The sequence below is a fragment of the Ipomoea triloba genome, chromosome 5, assembly GCF_003576645.1.
Source record: "Ipomoea triloba cultivar NCNSP0323 chromosome 5, ASM357664v1".
Classification (NCBI taxonomy): domain Eukaryota; kingdom Viridiplantae; phylum Streptophyta; class Magnoliopsida; order Solanales; family Convolvulaceae; genus Ipomoea; species Ipomoea triloba.
In genome coordinates, this window is record NC_044920.1 from 16,477,976 (window position 1) to 16,493,676 (window position 15,701).

The following is a 15,701-nucleotide window of genomic DNA, read 5'->3' on the forward strand; positions in this document are numbered from 1 at the left end:
ATAATAGTGTTCTAAAAACATGTCCATCAAACAATAACAATGACTTTGATTCTCCTGATAGCTAAACCCATGAAGAAAACACACCCTAACTCTTTCTTTTTTTAGTATATTTTAATATTTTTAAATTTAATTTTTTTGTGTGTTTTATAATACTTTTAATGTAGTTTTTAAATATATAAATTTTATATATTAATACCAAATTTAATATTTAAAAAATTAAATTAAAATAACTCCAATCAAGTCTTGTTAACCAAACCATACACATAAAATGAAACAGATAGAGTATATAATTTTTGAAAATTATATATATATATGTATAATCTAAATTAAAAGTTTAAACTTACCTTGTGTATGGTCAGAATCAAATTGAAAATATGTCTCGTATTAATTAGAATTCTAAACTAATTATTGAACTACTCAATTCTAGAACACTGATGAGATGAAATAATGTGCCTTAAAAGTTAAAACTATATTAGTGAGTGTTCCAAAACAGAAAACAAAAACTATATTAGTGAGAAAATACTGGATGTTATCCTAGGATGCATGTCAATATGTCATGCGTACATCAGCAAAAACTCAGCAAATTGTTATTATTATTATTATTATTATTATTATTATTATATATTATAATTTAAAAAAACAAAAATCACTATGTGAAGTGGATGGATGGTGAAATAAAAATTCAAAGCACTCAGCCACTCACAACTTAACGCATGCAGTGCGTGTGGTGGTCCAAAACTAACCCACTGTATGCTGGCTGGATATTCATTCCATTCTTTTACAAATTCAATCAAAATACTTTTATCTCTACTGCTTCCATGCACCTTCCTATTTACGTACTTATGGATATATTGGAGACACATTCGGTGTGAATCGATCCAAAAAGATGCCAAGTCAAACTCGACCCGAATCAGGCTAACCTCGTAGTCGGTTTCGGGGGCCCTAAGGTTGATCATAAGGTCGGCCCCGGACGAATTGACCCAAGCTCAAGAGGTCAAGTCAGCAGGGTTACCCTTCGTGAGCTCCGCCGAGACGAACTAGGAGGACGTGGTCAAGCAGGGATCGTAACCGCCCACATTAAGCAGGTGACAACCGATTTGCGCGGGTAGTTACCGGAAGAAGCCAAGTCATTTGTCCTCATTTAGGACACAAATTGTCTTCTCAATGCATTTCTTGTACTACTTTGATGAGTGATTAATACAATATCAAGTCACATTGTCTTTATCAATCTCTATATTATCTTTATGTTTATTTATCCTTTAATTAATCCGACTTAGTTGATTCAATCGGACCACCGAGTTAATTAATTCCATCAATCCTCATTATGTCTCTTCACTAATATGGAACAACACATTAATTGCATGCATGTGTTATTCATGAAATATTTAGATTGACAAATTAAATATATGTTTCAAATTGTTTGAGTTATTTTTAATCAACTTGAGTTTTGAGTAGTTTTGATTATACATATTCTACTAAATTCAATTACCCCTCTTAATTTATTGAGTTAATACCCAATTAAGTCCTCGGCTATAGTGATTTTTCTTAATTTAGTCCTAAACAGCTTTTTGTACTGTGTGTTTAATTAGGTCATCAACTTCGATGATTTTACCTAATTGAGTTCTCAGTTGTTAGAATCAATGGCTAAATCAATAAAAAAATCACTATAGTCGAGGATTAAATTGAATAAAACTACTATTGTTAAAGACTAACATGGATAAAATTACTATAGTCAAAACTGAATTGAGTATTAAACTATTAATTTTTAATTACATTATTATTTTTATTTTTTTCTTATGATATAAATTGTAATTGGGAACAAAAAGTAGGCATGTGTAGCTTTTGGAGAAGGCTGTCTCCTACTGCTACTGCTACCACAACTTAGATGAAGAAGAATCATAAAAAGCACTCTCATCTATTGCTTTTAATAAATCACAAAGCTATATGCCTCTCATTTTAATTTTTAAATCATTCTTTCAACGTTGACAATCTGTCTTCATTTTATTTAATTATAATGCATTGCAATATAATATCCGTATTAATTATATTCTGTATTTATTAATAAAATTGCTCCTTCTATCTCGGCATTTTAACAACAAAAGTTACAACTTTAATTTGTGTTGGGTGTCGGTCGGATTTGCCGAGTTCAGCCTCTACTCGATTCGAGATGTGACGTTGCGGCTTACTATGAAGGGGTGTGGTTAAAGGGTTAATGTCCACCTACTTATCACCAATTGATTTTAAGTAGAATATGACAAGCAGATGGCCAAAGAACTCCGTAGTTAAGCGTGCTTGACTTACAAAGAAAATTCAACAATTTGGCCTTTTAATTATTAGGATTTTAGGCTACAAAAGTAGAAAATGGAATTGGATATAGCTCTATCGAATGATGAATTACATTTGCATCTCGATAAACAATGAAAATACGATATAAGAAAATGAAAGTAAAGGATGACATTATATATGACTCGAGAATAATTGAAGATTAAAATGTATTTGTTCTTTTCTAATTCTTTTTTTTTTTAAAACTATAGTTATACCAAATACCAAATTTAATATTGTAAGGCGTTCCAATATGTTTCCATTTTATTTTATGATTGTAATCCTCTTAACAAGAGTTAATTTAAATGTGCTGGTTTACAATTTTTTTTTTGAAAGGGCTTGTTTACAATTTATATTTTCTGTTAATTAATAAAATATTAGCAAAAACAAATTATATATTTAAAGATTAGATTAATTTTTATAAAATTTAAAAATGTTAATAAAATAAATAAATGAATAGGAGTTTGATTTACTTTAAACATATAAACAATTTGCATAATGCAAAACTGTCTATTAGTCAATAGTAATATTATATGTACTGTTTTTAGATAGAGTTAATGACAGTCAGAAAAATTGGTGTTTAAAAATTCGGAGTAATTAAGAGTAAAGTTATATTAAATTGTCATGATTGAGAATAATTAAGGTGTGACATTATATTTGCCTTTCCAAGTACCTTTAAGTTTCAAATTAACTAGATATTAATAGAGGCTAATCATGATCCACACAGCTGCGTTAACCATACTATCAAATAATGTACATTCAGCACATAAATAATGTACTTTCAATATATTAAAAATGTACTTTTTGTTATAGTCCATATAACACTGTGTGGACGGTCCACACAATAACTTGCCAATAGTGGCACATGGTAAATTATGAATACGTTAATTTATTTTTGATTGATTTGACTAATAATAAGTGAAATTGCTAAAATAAGGGTTTGGTAAATGATAAATCCTATATATTGGTGATTTGGTGGAATGGCCTCAATTGGCTAAAGTCCATAAAATGTTTTATTCCAACAAAGTGTATTTATTTAGTCCGAATAATTATTTTGCCCACTAGTTGATAAAAATTATCACATTAAGAAAATAACAAAATATCAATAAATTTAACAATAAATTAATTACCTGCCGCTTAAATAACTACGAATTTAACAAAACTCAGTTGGTAAATTAAATACATATGAATTTCAATAATCCACCAACATATTTTTGTGTGGATACATTTGATTTTTCTTATATAGTGCATACTAGTTTTACATGCGCATTGTGCGACTGATTTATTACTCAATGTTTGTATTTAAATAAGTAATTCAAAGTATATCAATGCAAGATTATATAAGATAAACTCATTATAGTTGACACTAAAATTAATGTTTAATTTGTGATTTTCTAAAAATAATTATTTAAATATTTATTGTAGTTGGTATGATTTTAGGTAGTAGATACTAATTTTGGTTGAAATTACTCTAAATTTTGTTAATTTGCTTTTGGATAGATTAGTCATTATTTTCGTCTTCATTGTTTATCCACTTCTTTTTTGTTGGTAGTGTCTCATGTGCAATTCGATTTTTTTTTAGAAAAAAAAATACATATTTGGTCTAATTAGTTTTGGAAATAGATGCATGAAATCCCTAAATTGATCCCTTATACTAATATTTATAAAATTGACCCGTCATTTTTTAGCCATTGACCATCATATACTAGATGGATGGATCAAATTAGTCCACACTTATTACGAGAAACATAATTCACATTTGATCATGATATATATAGATAAGGGATAAGGTGCGAAGCTTCTCCCAAATAAATGTGCGAATTAATCATAATAACTTTTGATCTTGTAAAATCAATAGCTTAGAATGAAGAACAATTAAAAAAAAAATTGTAACTCGTGTTAGGACTCTAGGTCTTTGACTCATATTGTGATTCACTATCCTACTCATCCTATACCTCTACTTGTGTATATTTATATAGTCTCTCAGACTCTGTAACCTGTCGTCGTTGGCCAATACAATTGTACGTTCTCATCACTCGATCTATTAAATATATGGCACGATGAAACAGAATAAAAATTTGACAATTAAATAACATTTATTATCTTCCTAAATTATATTAATAAATTCTGATCCACCGACTTTCCACACTTCTTATCATAACAAATATATTTTTTGAAAACAAATATATAATCATAACAAATATATAATCATCACAGTTATTAATTATGTTTGTAACAATTGAGTATTTGTTCATTTTAGCATGCTCATCCGTTATCAATATTTCTGAAGTATTTTACTGTTTTAGACCATTTTGTAAAATTTGTGTTTTGGTACGGCGTTGTTTGGTCATTTTGAAATCAAAGGTTATTTTTGTGTCCTTTTATTCAACAAATTCTTGGAAGTATTATCACAATGTCAATAACAGGTGTCTACATCAATAAAGTCTCTCTTGTTTGTTCTTCAAGGAGTCATGAGTTAGGCAAAAATTTTGAAAATATATGAGTAGAAAACAAACAAGAAAAAGACCCGTTTGTAAACAAAAATGCTTTTTTTTTTTTTTCTCCTCTCTTCTTCTCTCTCTTTAATAATTTAATTTTAGAGTGTGTTTGAAAATCAGGAAAATGACTTCTGGAAAATGAGTTATTTTCTAAAAGACATTTTCATTTCTAGTGTTTAGTTGCATTCCAGAAAATTGTCTTAGTGTGTTTGGTTCATTTTTCGTAAAATGAGCAGAAAAGAAAAGGGTCAAATACCCTAAACTTTATCCGGTCAACTCTGAAGGTAAAATCAGCGATCGGCGCCAGTCAAATCGTCGTCGATCGCCTTCTACAAAAGATGGAACGCGATCGGTTGGTCGCCTTCCCATCTCAGAGAAAGCGACCGACTGTTAACCTTCTCCGATGAAAGGTAACCAATTCGCCGAGGAGATAGGTCAGTGAAGATGGCTAAGCAAGAATGCCCGGAAGGCGAATAGAAGAGGTCTAGAAAATGACTTCCCCTAAAAAAAAGGGGGGGAAGTTGTTTTCCAGAAAAACAAGGTGATTTTCCCCTTTGACCAAAACTGATTTTCCATGACTTTAATTTTTCAAGTCTTGCCAAACACTAGAAACTCGAAAAATGATTTCTAGAAATCATTGAAACCATTTTCTAAGTTTTCAAACACACCCTTATTTCTAATGGTCTTCTCATGAAATGGTATTATAAAGTTTTTTTTTTTTTTTTTTTTTTTTTGTAAAACCTCTTTATATTATATTTTTAGCCAATCAACTATTTATATTCATTAATTATTTATGAATAGATGGACTTTACCAACTATTATATAACGGTGTCATTACACTATATAGTAGTTGCCGACTCTCCACAAGTTAATTCAACAAAGAAATATTATATAAAAAGAGTTATGTAGTAATTATATATAAAAGTAAATTAAAATAATGGCATGTTAAAAGGTGAACATTTAAAAAAATAATTTTAAAACTCAATTGTGGTTAAAAAAAAATACTCCATGCATAGATAAATTCATTTGTTTATTCTTTTTAACTTCATCAGGAATTGTATACAAGTTGTATTTCGCTAAACACAATAAATAGTGTTCATATAACTTTCAAATGGATCAATAAATTGTGCCTAGCTAATTATATGATGAATATCTTTAATTATTATAACAAATAATTATGTTCAACTCTTAAGTCTTAAATATTGAACACTACTGGCATGTAATAAATAATATGATTCTCTATTTGGCATATTAAAGTGCATATACATTAAGGTGGTGTTTGGTATAATAGAATTGTAATTCTATTCGTACCAAACTTCATAGAATTGCAATTTTATGGTTTGGTTAGAGGGAATTGCAATTCCCTCCAATCATGGAAGTGCTCCAATTCCACACTTGTGGAATTATTGTAATTCAATGATAAATTACCATTTTATCATTCTTATTATTATTACTATATTATTATTATATAAGGGCATTTTAGTCTTTATTTACTTCTTTCCTTTCAATCCCCAATGATTTTATTCTTTCTTACCAAACAATGTAATTTAAATTTCCACTTTATTCGTTTTCCTACGAAATAACAATTCATTTCTCCATTCCCTCGTTCCAACGAAACGTACTTTAAAGTCATATTAAGAATCCCTACATTTTGAACACTCCATGACTTGGTTGATTGATATGGACTCTTAAGAGTTCATTTATTCATTTAAAAAAAAAACATCTTAACTAATTATAATTAAAGTTTTTTTTTAAAGTAAAATTTATTCAGATATGTATAATTTCTCTATACATTATGGTATAATCTCAGTACTATAAAATGAGCACAAAAATTTATGCATTAGTAATTTATGCATTAGTAATTTAATTTGCCAGAAACAGAATTGTAGTAGATTTAAGAAGTTGCAATATGAGTACACTTGACATCTTGCTTCTTCTCTTTGTTGATCATGTGGAGCCTCTACTTGTACAACCTCAATTACTCATTACCTCATGCTCCTACCCTTCAATTACAATTTGTTTTAATATATTAGTTTCCTCATCTTATGGTAGACTAATCATAATCTCCAGAATTCTTACCTAACAGTCGCGCTGAAGAGGTAAATTGTGAGTCACCTAAGCATTTTTTTCAGTCAGTCATTGTCGTTGATTCTGTGCACAAGAGATTCAACTTCACACTTCTATTAACTTTTTTTTTTTTTTGAAAGAAACACTTCTACTAACTTAGGGAGTCCAATTTACAATTTAGGGACCCCAAAAGTCCAAACTCTAGCTTGAAGAGCCATAGTTTCAAGCTGTTGTTGGTGAAAGTCGAATTCCACTCTGACACTGGAATGGTGAGTTTAGGTAATCCAATTATGTGAGTTCCCATCTAATTTTGAATGTAACAACTATAGCATGATTAATGATAAGTTGACTCAATTCAAATGAATGAATTAGGGCCAATTGAACACTATCACATTTTTTACATTTGAGAGAGGACGTACAATATATATATATATATATATATATATAAAAGTTAAAGAAAAATACTTTCTATTATTATAATACTCTCAAAAAAGAAATATATATATATATATATATATATATATATATATATATAATAATAATAATAATAATAAATACGCTAAATAGAAAGTGATCATATGTGTTATTTACTTTATTTATTTATTTGTAATTTATCTAACATTATTACCATCAATGTTACTCCGTACAAGATTTTCCTTGAAAATTAATAAAAGTTGCTTTTTTCCAAATTGAAGCATATTAAAGAGGAGAAACAGTACAAATGTACAATAGAGATAGAGGTAGGACCGATAATCCTCTAATCTCGCCTAGGATGTAGGAATTGCGGGCAGATTTGCAACAAAAATACGTATTTTTTTATTTTTTTTTTTTAACTTAGGTGATGGCAAGTTTATCAAATAAATTCTAAGCTCACAGGACTCCACTCATAGAATAAAGTCGCCTCCAGTCATGATCTTTAAAGATGAACTGACTACGCTAAGTCTTCGAGAGCAATTTTCTTTTGTTGTTGAAACAAAAAAGGGAAGATTGGAACAAATTCCAACCAAATTGATTTGGCGATTGATTTGATAACTATAAAATTTCAAATTTTACTTTTAGTGGAACAATATATATTAGTTGTCTTGATTTGAACTAGTGAGTTATAAATGGTTTAAGCTAAATTTGACAAAATTTTTATTTTAACTCTCTTACATTATTTTTTGAAACCAAAAGTGGTCTCTTCAACACCAAGACGTCTATTAGAGTCAAAACTGGTTAGTAAATAGTACAGAACTAAAGTTGTAACCTTTTCTACTGTTGCTTGGAGGGAGGGGGGAACACAGTAAATCTAGGATCACAGCTGGGGCCTGGGGTTGAACTCAATCTTATGCACTCTCTCTCTCTCTCCACTTCTCCAGTGTGTATACTACTAAAAAATAAAAAACAGATGGGGACAAAGTCAAATTAATTAGACCGCTAACTTACGAATCATAAAGTTATGAGTTTGACTTTTCAGTTAGAGTGATCTATTGACATTTTTAATTTTAATCAGTAATATGAACAATTTAAGTTGATTTACTTCCTTATGGTGCTAAGATCACAAAATGGGTTTACTAGTGCACGTCCTCATATTAAGCTGTTGACTTGCTATTCACAAAGTTACAAGTTCAACTTTTAGCTAGAACAACTTATAGGCTTTCTTTATGGTTTGAACCGGTGTGATTCTTTACGGGTTAAGATCACAAAGCGATATAGTCCGTTAGGCTTTTTGGTAATTTGAACCTTTACGACTAATGTCACAAAACAAATTTGTTCAATGCACATCTTGAGACAGTGATTGTGGGTCCAGTGCAAATTTAGTATTTCCTACGTAGAAATGAAGTATTTGTATTTAATGCTGGGTATACATACCCATGGTGGCAAACGCAGATTCAAGCCTTTTTCAATAGGGAGATGAGTGGTGAATTGGATCCATATATACCCACTCTCCATTACTCTCTCTCTCCCTCTCTCTCAAGATTCCAAAACCGCGTCGGTGAAATAAACCCAGACGCGGAGCTAGAGTGAGAAAGGGGGCATAAAGCCACCATTCATTGCATCATTTGGAGAGAGGGGGAAGTGGAAGGCTATTCAAGAATTTGAGGCATTTCTGTAAACACCATTAAGGTACTAGAAACCTCCCCTTTGCTCCCTCTTCAGCACCTACTTGTTCTGTTTGTTTGTGCTCTTTTGCTCTGATGGGTCATTGGTTCTTTGGCGAAAAGTTTTTTTGGTATTTTTTTTTCTCTTTTGTCACTTACTTCTTTTGAACTGATCCAAATTGGGTTTCTGGGCCTTCTACTAATTAATGTGTTTTGTGTGATGAATTTCATTTCCCCACTCAACTCCACTCACTGTTTTTAATTGGAAAGCAACTCAATAAGTGGCACTTCAACTTTTAGTATCTACTCCATTACTGTTTTCTCAATCTCAATTCCGCACTATCTATTGCAGGTCCTTGGAAATTTCCATTTCTGTTTTATTGTTTCGCTCGTGAAATGCTAAATTTTCGTGGGGGTTGTGGATCTTAGTTTGCAAATTAGGAAAAGTTCCTTTTTTCTGCATTTTGCCCTTTATAGTGAAGAATGTTTGTTTTCTATTGTTGATTTTATTTGATATGGATTAGTAATTTGTTTCTGAGGTTTAATTTGTCAGGCCGGAATATGGCTAGGCCGCAGCACCGTGGATTATCCGGTGGGGGTAGTTGCCGGTTCTCAGGGAACGGCCAGGACTTGTGGGATGATTCACAGATGAAAGAAAAGATAGAGAAGGAAGATTTGGAGCAGAGTGGATCAGCTTCTGATCAAAGCTACTTGTCTGTAATATCCCCTTTAAGGATTCTTTTTCCAGACAGTTCACCTTCTAAAGGTGGTGGTATTGGTGAAAATGGTTTCTTATCTGATCCCTTTAACCCCGGGACGGGGAGAAGTCGATTTAAGTTCACCTTACTTGTGCTCAGATTTAGTTTAGTTGCCATTGTAGTTCTTTCTCTTGCTGGATCCTTTTTTTGGACCATGTCGATAACAAAGTCCTCAAAAGTTCGAATATATCATGGGTATAGGAGACTTCAAGAGCAAGTGGTGTTGGATTTAAAGGACATTGGACAGATTTCTCTCGGTTCTGCTAAACCGAAGGATCTGGATTACTGTCCTCCCGAGAGCGAGAATTATGTGCCGTGCTTCAATGTTACTCAAAGTCTTGGATTAGGCTTTTCTGAGGGTGAAGAGTATGATCGACATTGTACGCCTAGGTTCCAAGAAAGTTGTCTGGTTCCTCCGCCTGTTAATTACAGAATTCCTCTTAGGTGGCCTACTGGAAGGGATGTTATTTGGCTTGCCAATGTTAACATCACGGCACAGGAGGTACTCTCTTCTGGGAGTTTGACGAAGAGGTCAGTACAATTTTTTACTTTATGCTACACAAACGTTTTTGTCATCCTCTAAAGTTGAATTCCTTTTTTACCCTGTCGTGCAATTGCAGGATGATGATGTTGGAGGAAGAGAAGATCTCGTTTCGTTCAGAATCTTCCATGTTCGACAGTATTGAAGACTACTCACATCAAATTGCCGAAATGATTGGGCTAAGAAACGAATCCAACTTTGTGCAAGCTGGGGTAAGTGATTTATATTGGATCATAAATTGCTTTGGTTTCTTTTTGTAATATACTATTTTTTGGGTAGATTCTGAATTTCTCATGTTTTATCTTTGTTCGTTTGTCCTTGTAGATTAAAGCTGCAAGCAATAGAAAGTCAGTAAATTGTAGGGTGTATACAGATAAATATAAACTTTTGTAAAACCTGCATTCAACATCATTTCCATATAACTATATGCATTCATCTATATGAATTTCCAACCTTTTACTTCAAATTTAAGTGCACTAGATTGCTAAGTTCTTTAGATCATCTTTAATGAAATTTCCATGTGGTCTGAATGGATAAAAAGGATCTTGTTTTGTCTCATAAACCGGTATGCTGTTTACCGTTTACACTGATAGAGCATGTGCAATAATTAACTAGAAGCCATAAATTTCAGCAGTCATAGATTTGCGATTCATCTAGATCTTTGATGTAGTTTATTCTCAAATATGTTTTATTATAAACTACATTTACAACATTTTCAGGTTAGACTCATCTTGGATATTGGATGCGGTTTTGGTAGTTTTGGTGCACATCTGTTCTCCAGCCAACTATTAACTATGTGCATTGCAAACTATGAGGCTTCTGGCAGTCAAGTTCAACTTACTCTTGAAAGAGGCCTTCCCGCAATGATTGGTTCATTTAATTCGATGCAATTGCCTTATCCGTCTCTTTCTTTTGATATGATACATTGTGCCGAATGTCACATTGACTGGGATCAGAAAGGTACTAATAAGCTAGAAGTTGTGTTGCGTTAGTTCATCCTTAACTGTTTCTTTTAGATTCTCAATTGCCCAGTGAAAATAATTGGACAAAGTGGGCGGAATCATCGTTATTTCATTACTAATGATTTCAAAATCCTTTTTTTTGGGTATAAGATTTTAGGATATTTAGTAATCTGTATTTTAGATTATTTTTTTTCTGGATAGACATTACAAAATGCCACTTCAGTCTTTAAGAATGGATTGTTTTTAACCTTTTTTAAAAATCTGCTATGCTATGTTAGTACTCAATCCGGTCCGTGTAGCTATTAGACTATTATAATTTTTCCATTAGCATTATTGATGATGTTATGCACTTCTTGATGTGGTTTAGATGGTATTCTTTTGATCGAAGTGGACCGGATACTAAGACCTGGCGGATATTTCGTCTGGACTTCATCTGTTATGAATGCCCGACGGTCACTTCGCAACAAAGAAAATGAGAAAAAATGGAACTCCGTTCGCACTTTTGCAGAAAATCTCCACTGGGAATTGTTGTCACAGCAAGATGAAACTGTTGTTTGGAAGAAGACCAGTGAAAAGAAGTCTTATTCTACCAGGTAAACCCAAGTTTCATTTCAACACAAAAGAGAAGTGAGCACAATTTTAACCTCTAAAAGAATGTTAGCTTCTCACTGGATCAAGCTATTTAAATACCAGTAAAATATTTATGACCCGAACAAACTCCTTAAAATTAGAAAATTACAATGCCTATTTAGCAAGTTTAAGCGATCCACATTCTACATCTCTGATTGCTTATATATGCACGTGACAGAAAGCAGTGTGACCATTAAAGTTGTGAATGATTTATATTTCAGCTGAGTTATTCCTAATTTTAATTGCTACTATTTCCAGGAAAACCAGTTCTGGCCCTTCTCTCTGCAGTAAAGGCAATGATATTGAATCTCCATATTATCGACCACTTCAGAAATGCATTGGAGGAACACAGAGCCAGCGGTGGATTCCAATTGAAGAAAGGACTAAATGGCCTTCCAGGGCTAGATTGAGCCCAATGGAGCTTAAAGTGCATGGTAAACGCCACAGTTCAATTGAACGTAACTCTTTAAAAAAAAAAAGAAAAAAAAAAAAAGAAGAGAAATGGCCACTGGCACATCAAATCTCTCTCTCTCTTTATTATTTATTTAGTGGTTAACATCCTGCTAAAGTGGATTTCTATGTTCCAACAGGTTTGCAGTCTGAAGATCTTGCTGAAGATTCTCTTAACTGGAACTCTGCAGTTAACAACTATTGGTCACTGCTCTCACCGTTAATCTTCTCTGATCATCCAAAGAGACCCGGGGACGAGGATCCTTCCCCACCCTATAACATGCTTAGGAATGTTTTAGACATGAATGCCCATTTCGGTGGTTTCAACGCTGCTTTATTGGAAGCTGGAAAATCTGTGTGGGTCATGAATGTGATCCCCACCAGTGCCCCCAATTACCTTCCTCTAATCCTTGATCGGGGATTTGTTGGTGTATTACATGATTGGTAAATCCCCTTTCCATTTCTAAATTAATAGCACGACCTTGGTTTGATTGATGCTATTCGGCTGCTTCTCAACTATAGTGTTGTTATGGAATGTATAATTTGTGCTTCTTTTATGGTTTTATGGATTCACCTAATTATTTTAATTTTTGTCTTCCAGGTGTGAACCATTTCCAACATATCCAAGAACTTATGATCTAGTGCATGCTGACGGGCTTCTATCTCTTGAATTCGCTCATCATAGCAGATGTGGGATGCAAGATCTGTTCACTGAGATAGATCGTGTACTTCGTCCGGAGGTAAGTTATCTGTTATCATTCTACCTGAATAATCATATAATACCTATGTTTGTGTGGTTGGCACCATTCATTGGATAATAGTTATGTTTGTGTGGTTTACCTATTGTTATACCATGGATCAGGGTCCACCTTGATCCGAAAATTATGTATCTGCAGTTAACATATAACATAACATATTATGTGCTTTCAGATAATAAATTATGTGCCTATGGACACATAATGTGTTAATTGCATATTATGTGTCTGCAAATATGTTAACTGCAAACACATAATCTGAATGTCATTTTGGACCAGGGTCCACAATGCAAGGTGGACCCCATGGTATAATTTCATTTGGTCCCTATATTTTCACTTTTAGCCCTTGAGCTTTAACTTGACCAAATTTAGTCACTCTTCATTTGCAATCGATCCAAAATTGGATAAACCCCAAAAAGAGCATGGAAAAAGAATGAAGAATCAGGAAAAGCCCTTATTTTTCTGCTAGAAAAGGAATGAAAAGTAGAGTTTGTAATAATCTCAAAGTAGGCTCCAGATTTTGTTCAGGGCTATGAAATTGAAACTCTTACCATACATCTAAAAACTGTTACGACGAAATTTGTTGAAGCCAAAATATTGTCTGCTTATTTATGCTTTCATGCTTGTTCAGCTATCGGACAATACTCGTGACTTGAGTAAGCACATGGACCATAGGTTTTTCAATATTCCACCAGTGTGGTTTTCTCGTACCCTTAGGAACTTACTAGAGATTCGCCGCTTATTATGTCAATGATATGGCCTAAATTCTATACCAAAATCCCATCTTTAAACGTTTGAAATGTCGAGATAAGCTGTTGCCAGGCTTTCTGTTCTGTTTCATTTACCTTTCCGGTGGTGCGTGTATGGTGCAGGGTTGGTTTATCCTACGCGACACAGTTCCTCTTGTCGAATTAGCAAGAGCCCACGCAGCACGGTTGAAATGGGATGCTCGGGTTGCAGAGATCGAGAGCACTAGCGATGAGAAACTCCTAGTTTGCCAGAAGCCTTTCATCAGAAGACAAGCAAGCTAAAACTCTCAGGGTGATCATGATTGCAGATGGTAATTTATACATTCATTTTAAGGATCTGAATTCACAGGAGATAAAATTCCAACCAAAAAAAAAAGAAGAAAAGAAAAAGAAAAAGATGGAATTCAAAGTTTTGAGGAAAGGAAGAGAAGAATACTGCAACTCCTATGGAGCCGTAAGGTATACATAGGACAATGTAATTAGAGAATGAGGCACAGAGAAAAGTTTAGGACTTAGTTTCCCTTGTTTGTTATGTCTCTCTCAGTTTAAGTATACAACCATCCATGTATTCATCTTACGTAACAAGTTAAATGCCTTTTGGCATAATATATAAATTATATTGAATCATTGATTGCTTTGATTATGGATATATGCCACATTCTCTGCCTTCATTTTTGTTGTTTGGGATGCAGAGAAAATTTATTGTATTTTACATGTGTAAGCACAGAAAATTTGAAGCCCATAAATGAGCTGATTCGTATGCTTTGGGCATCATTTCGATGTAATTGAGCCAATTATTGATTTATTTGGATTCGTTAAATTGTCCAATTAAATTAGCCCAATTGTCCAAATTAAATATAATTAATGGTTAGTGGACTCAAATTGTGAGGATGGACTGATCCATATTTGGGGGTTGTTATGCGTGGACCCAGGTCCACCTTGCAAGGTGGACCTGGGTCTACATTCACATACACTATACTCTACATTCACATGCACTATACTCTACATTTACAATTTGTAAACTCCACATTCACACATTACAGGATTATATGTTTAGTAACTATACTCTACATTCACAATTTGTAAACTCTACATTCACACATTCAAAACTCTATATTCACAGGTCTTATACTCCACATTCACAACTTGAGAACTCCATATTCACACATTACAGGGCTACAAGTTGCTAGCACTTCTTAACTCTATTACAGATTCACACATGCATAACTCTACATTCACGATTTCTATACTTCATATTCACAATTTGAAACCTCCACATTCACACATTTCTGGACAACTCTACATTCACACTTTGAAACCTCTACATTCACACATTTTTGGACAACTCTATATTCAGCAATATGTTTACTAATTAAAAAAAAAAGAAAAAAAAAGACAAAAACGACGTAGTTTTGGACCCAGGTCCACCTTGCAAGGTGGACCTGGGTCCACAGCATAATTTGCCATGGTCTGTCAAGAAATATTTATATATTTAAATTAATTATTTAGTTTAAATATATGATAAGATATTCATATATGTAAATTAATTATTTAATTTGAATATGTGATAAGATTATGAACTTGGATGCAATGGTGGCCAGATACATTCTGAATAAATATTTATATTATCTTAAATATTAATTGATAATATAAGGATAATATTGAAGAGTTTGGAGCCTAATGAAAATCTCTCATATTCTCCCCTATAAATAGAACCTTTCATTTCACACACTTGAGGAATTGAAGACATCTGGAGAAGCTCTGGATTGAAGAAGTCAAATCAAGTTAGAGAAGATTGAAGACCAAATATCGAAAAAATCAAGCTAAATGGATTGACGATCAAGCAAGCTAAAGATGATTGAAGATCGAATATTCAAGGGTTAAACCA

At 32.7% G+C, this 15,701-nt stretch overlaps 1 protein-coding gene across 1 annotated transcript; it reads left to right on the forward strand.

Moving 5' to 3' along the window:
• The first annotated feature begins 8,769 nt into the window (after positions 1-8,769).
• LOC116019881 (probable pectin methyltransferase QUA2) lies at positions 8,770-14,456 on the forward strand. The gene is made up of 9 exons (XM_031260241.1): positions 8,770-8,993; positions 9,522-10,257; positions 10,347-10,479; positions 10,987-11,227; positions 11,597-11,822; positions 12,118-12,293; positions 12,450-12,753; positions 12,911-13,049; positions 13,937-14,456. The coding sequence occupies exons 2-9, from the start codon at positions 9,530-9,532 to the stop codon at positions 14,093-14,095; spliced, it is 2,106 nt and encodes a 701-aa protein (XP_031116101.1). The 5' UTR covers positions 8,770-8,993; positions 9,522-9,529; the 3' UTR covers positions 14,096-14,456.
• The last annotated feature ends 1,245 nt before the right edge of the window (positions 14,457-15,701 follow it).

Excerpts from the sequence above, each read along its gene's own strand:
- LOC116019881 (XM_031260241.1), top strand. The coding sequence starts at position 9,530 with ATGGCTAGGCCGCAGCACCGTGGATTATCCGGTGGGGGTAGTTGCCGG. Across the intron at positions 10,258-10,346 it reads TCTGGGAGTTTGACGAAGAG|GATGATGATGTTGGAGGAAG; the intron begins GTCAGTACAATT and ends GTGCAATTGCAG. Across the intron at positions 12,754-12,910 it reads GTTGGTGTATTACATGATTG|GTGTGAACCATTTCCAACAT; the intron begins GTAAATCCCCTT and ends TTTGTCTTCCAG.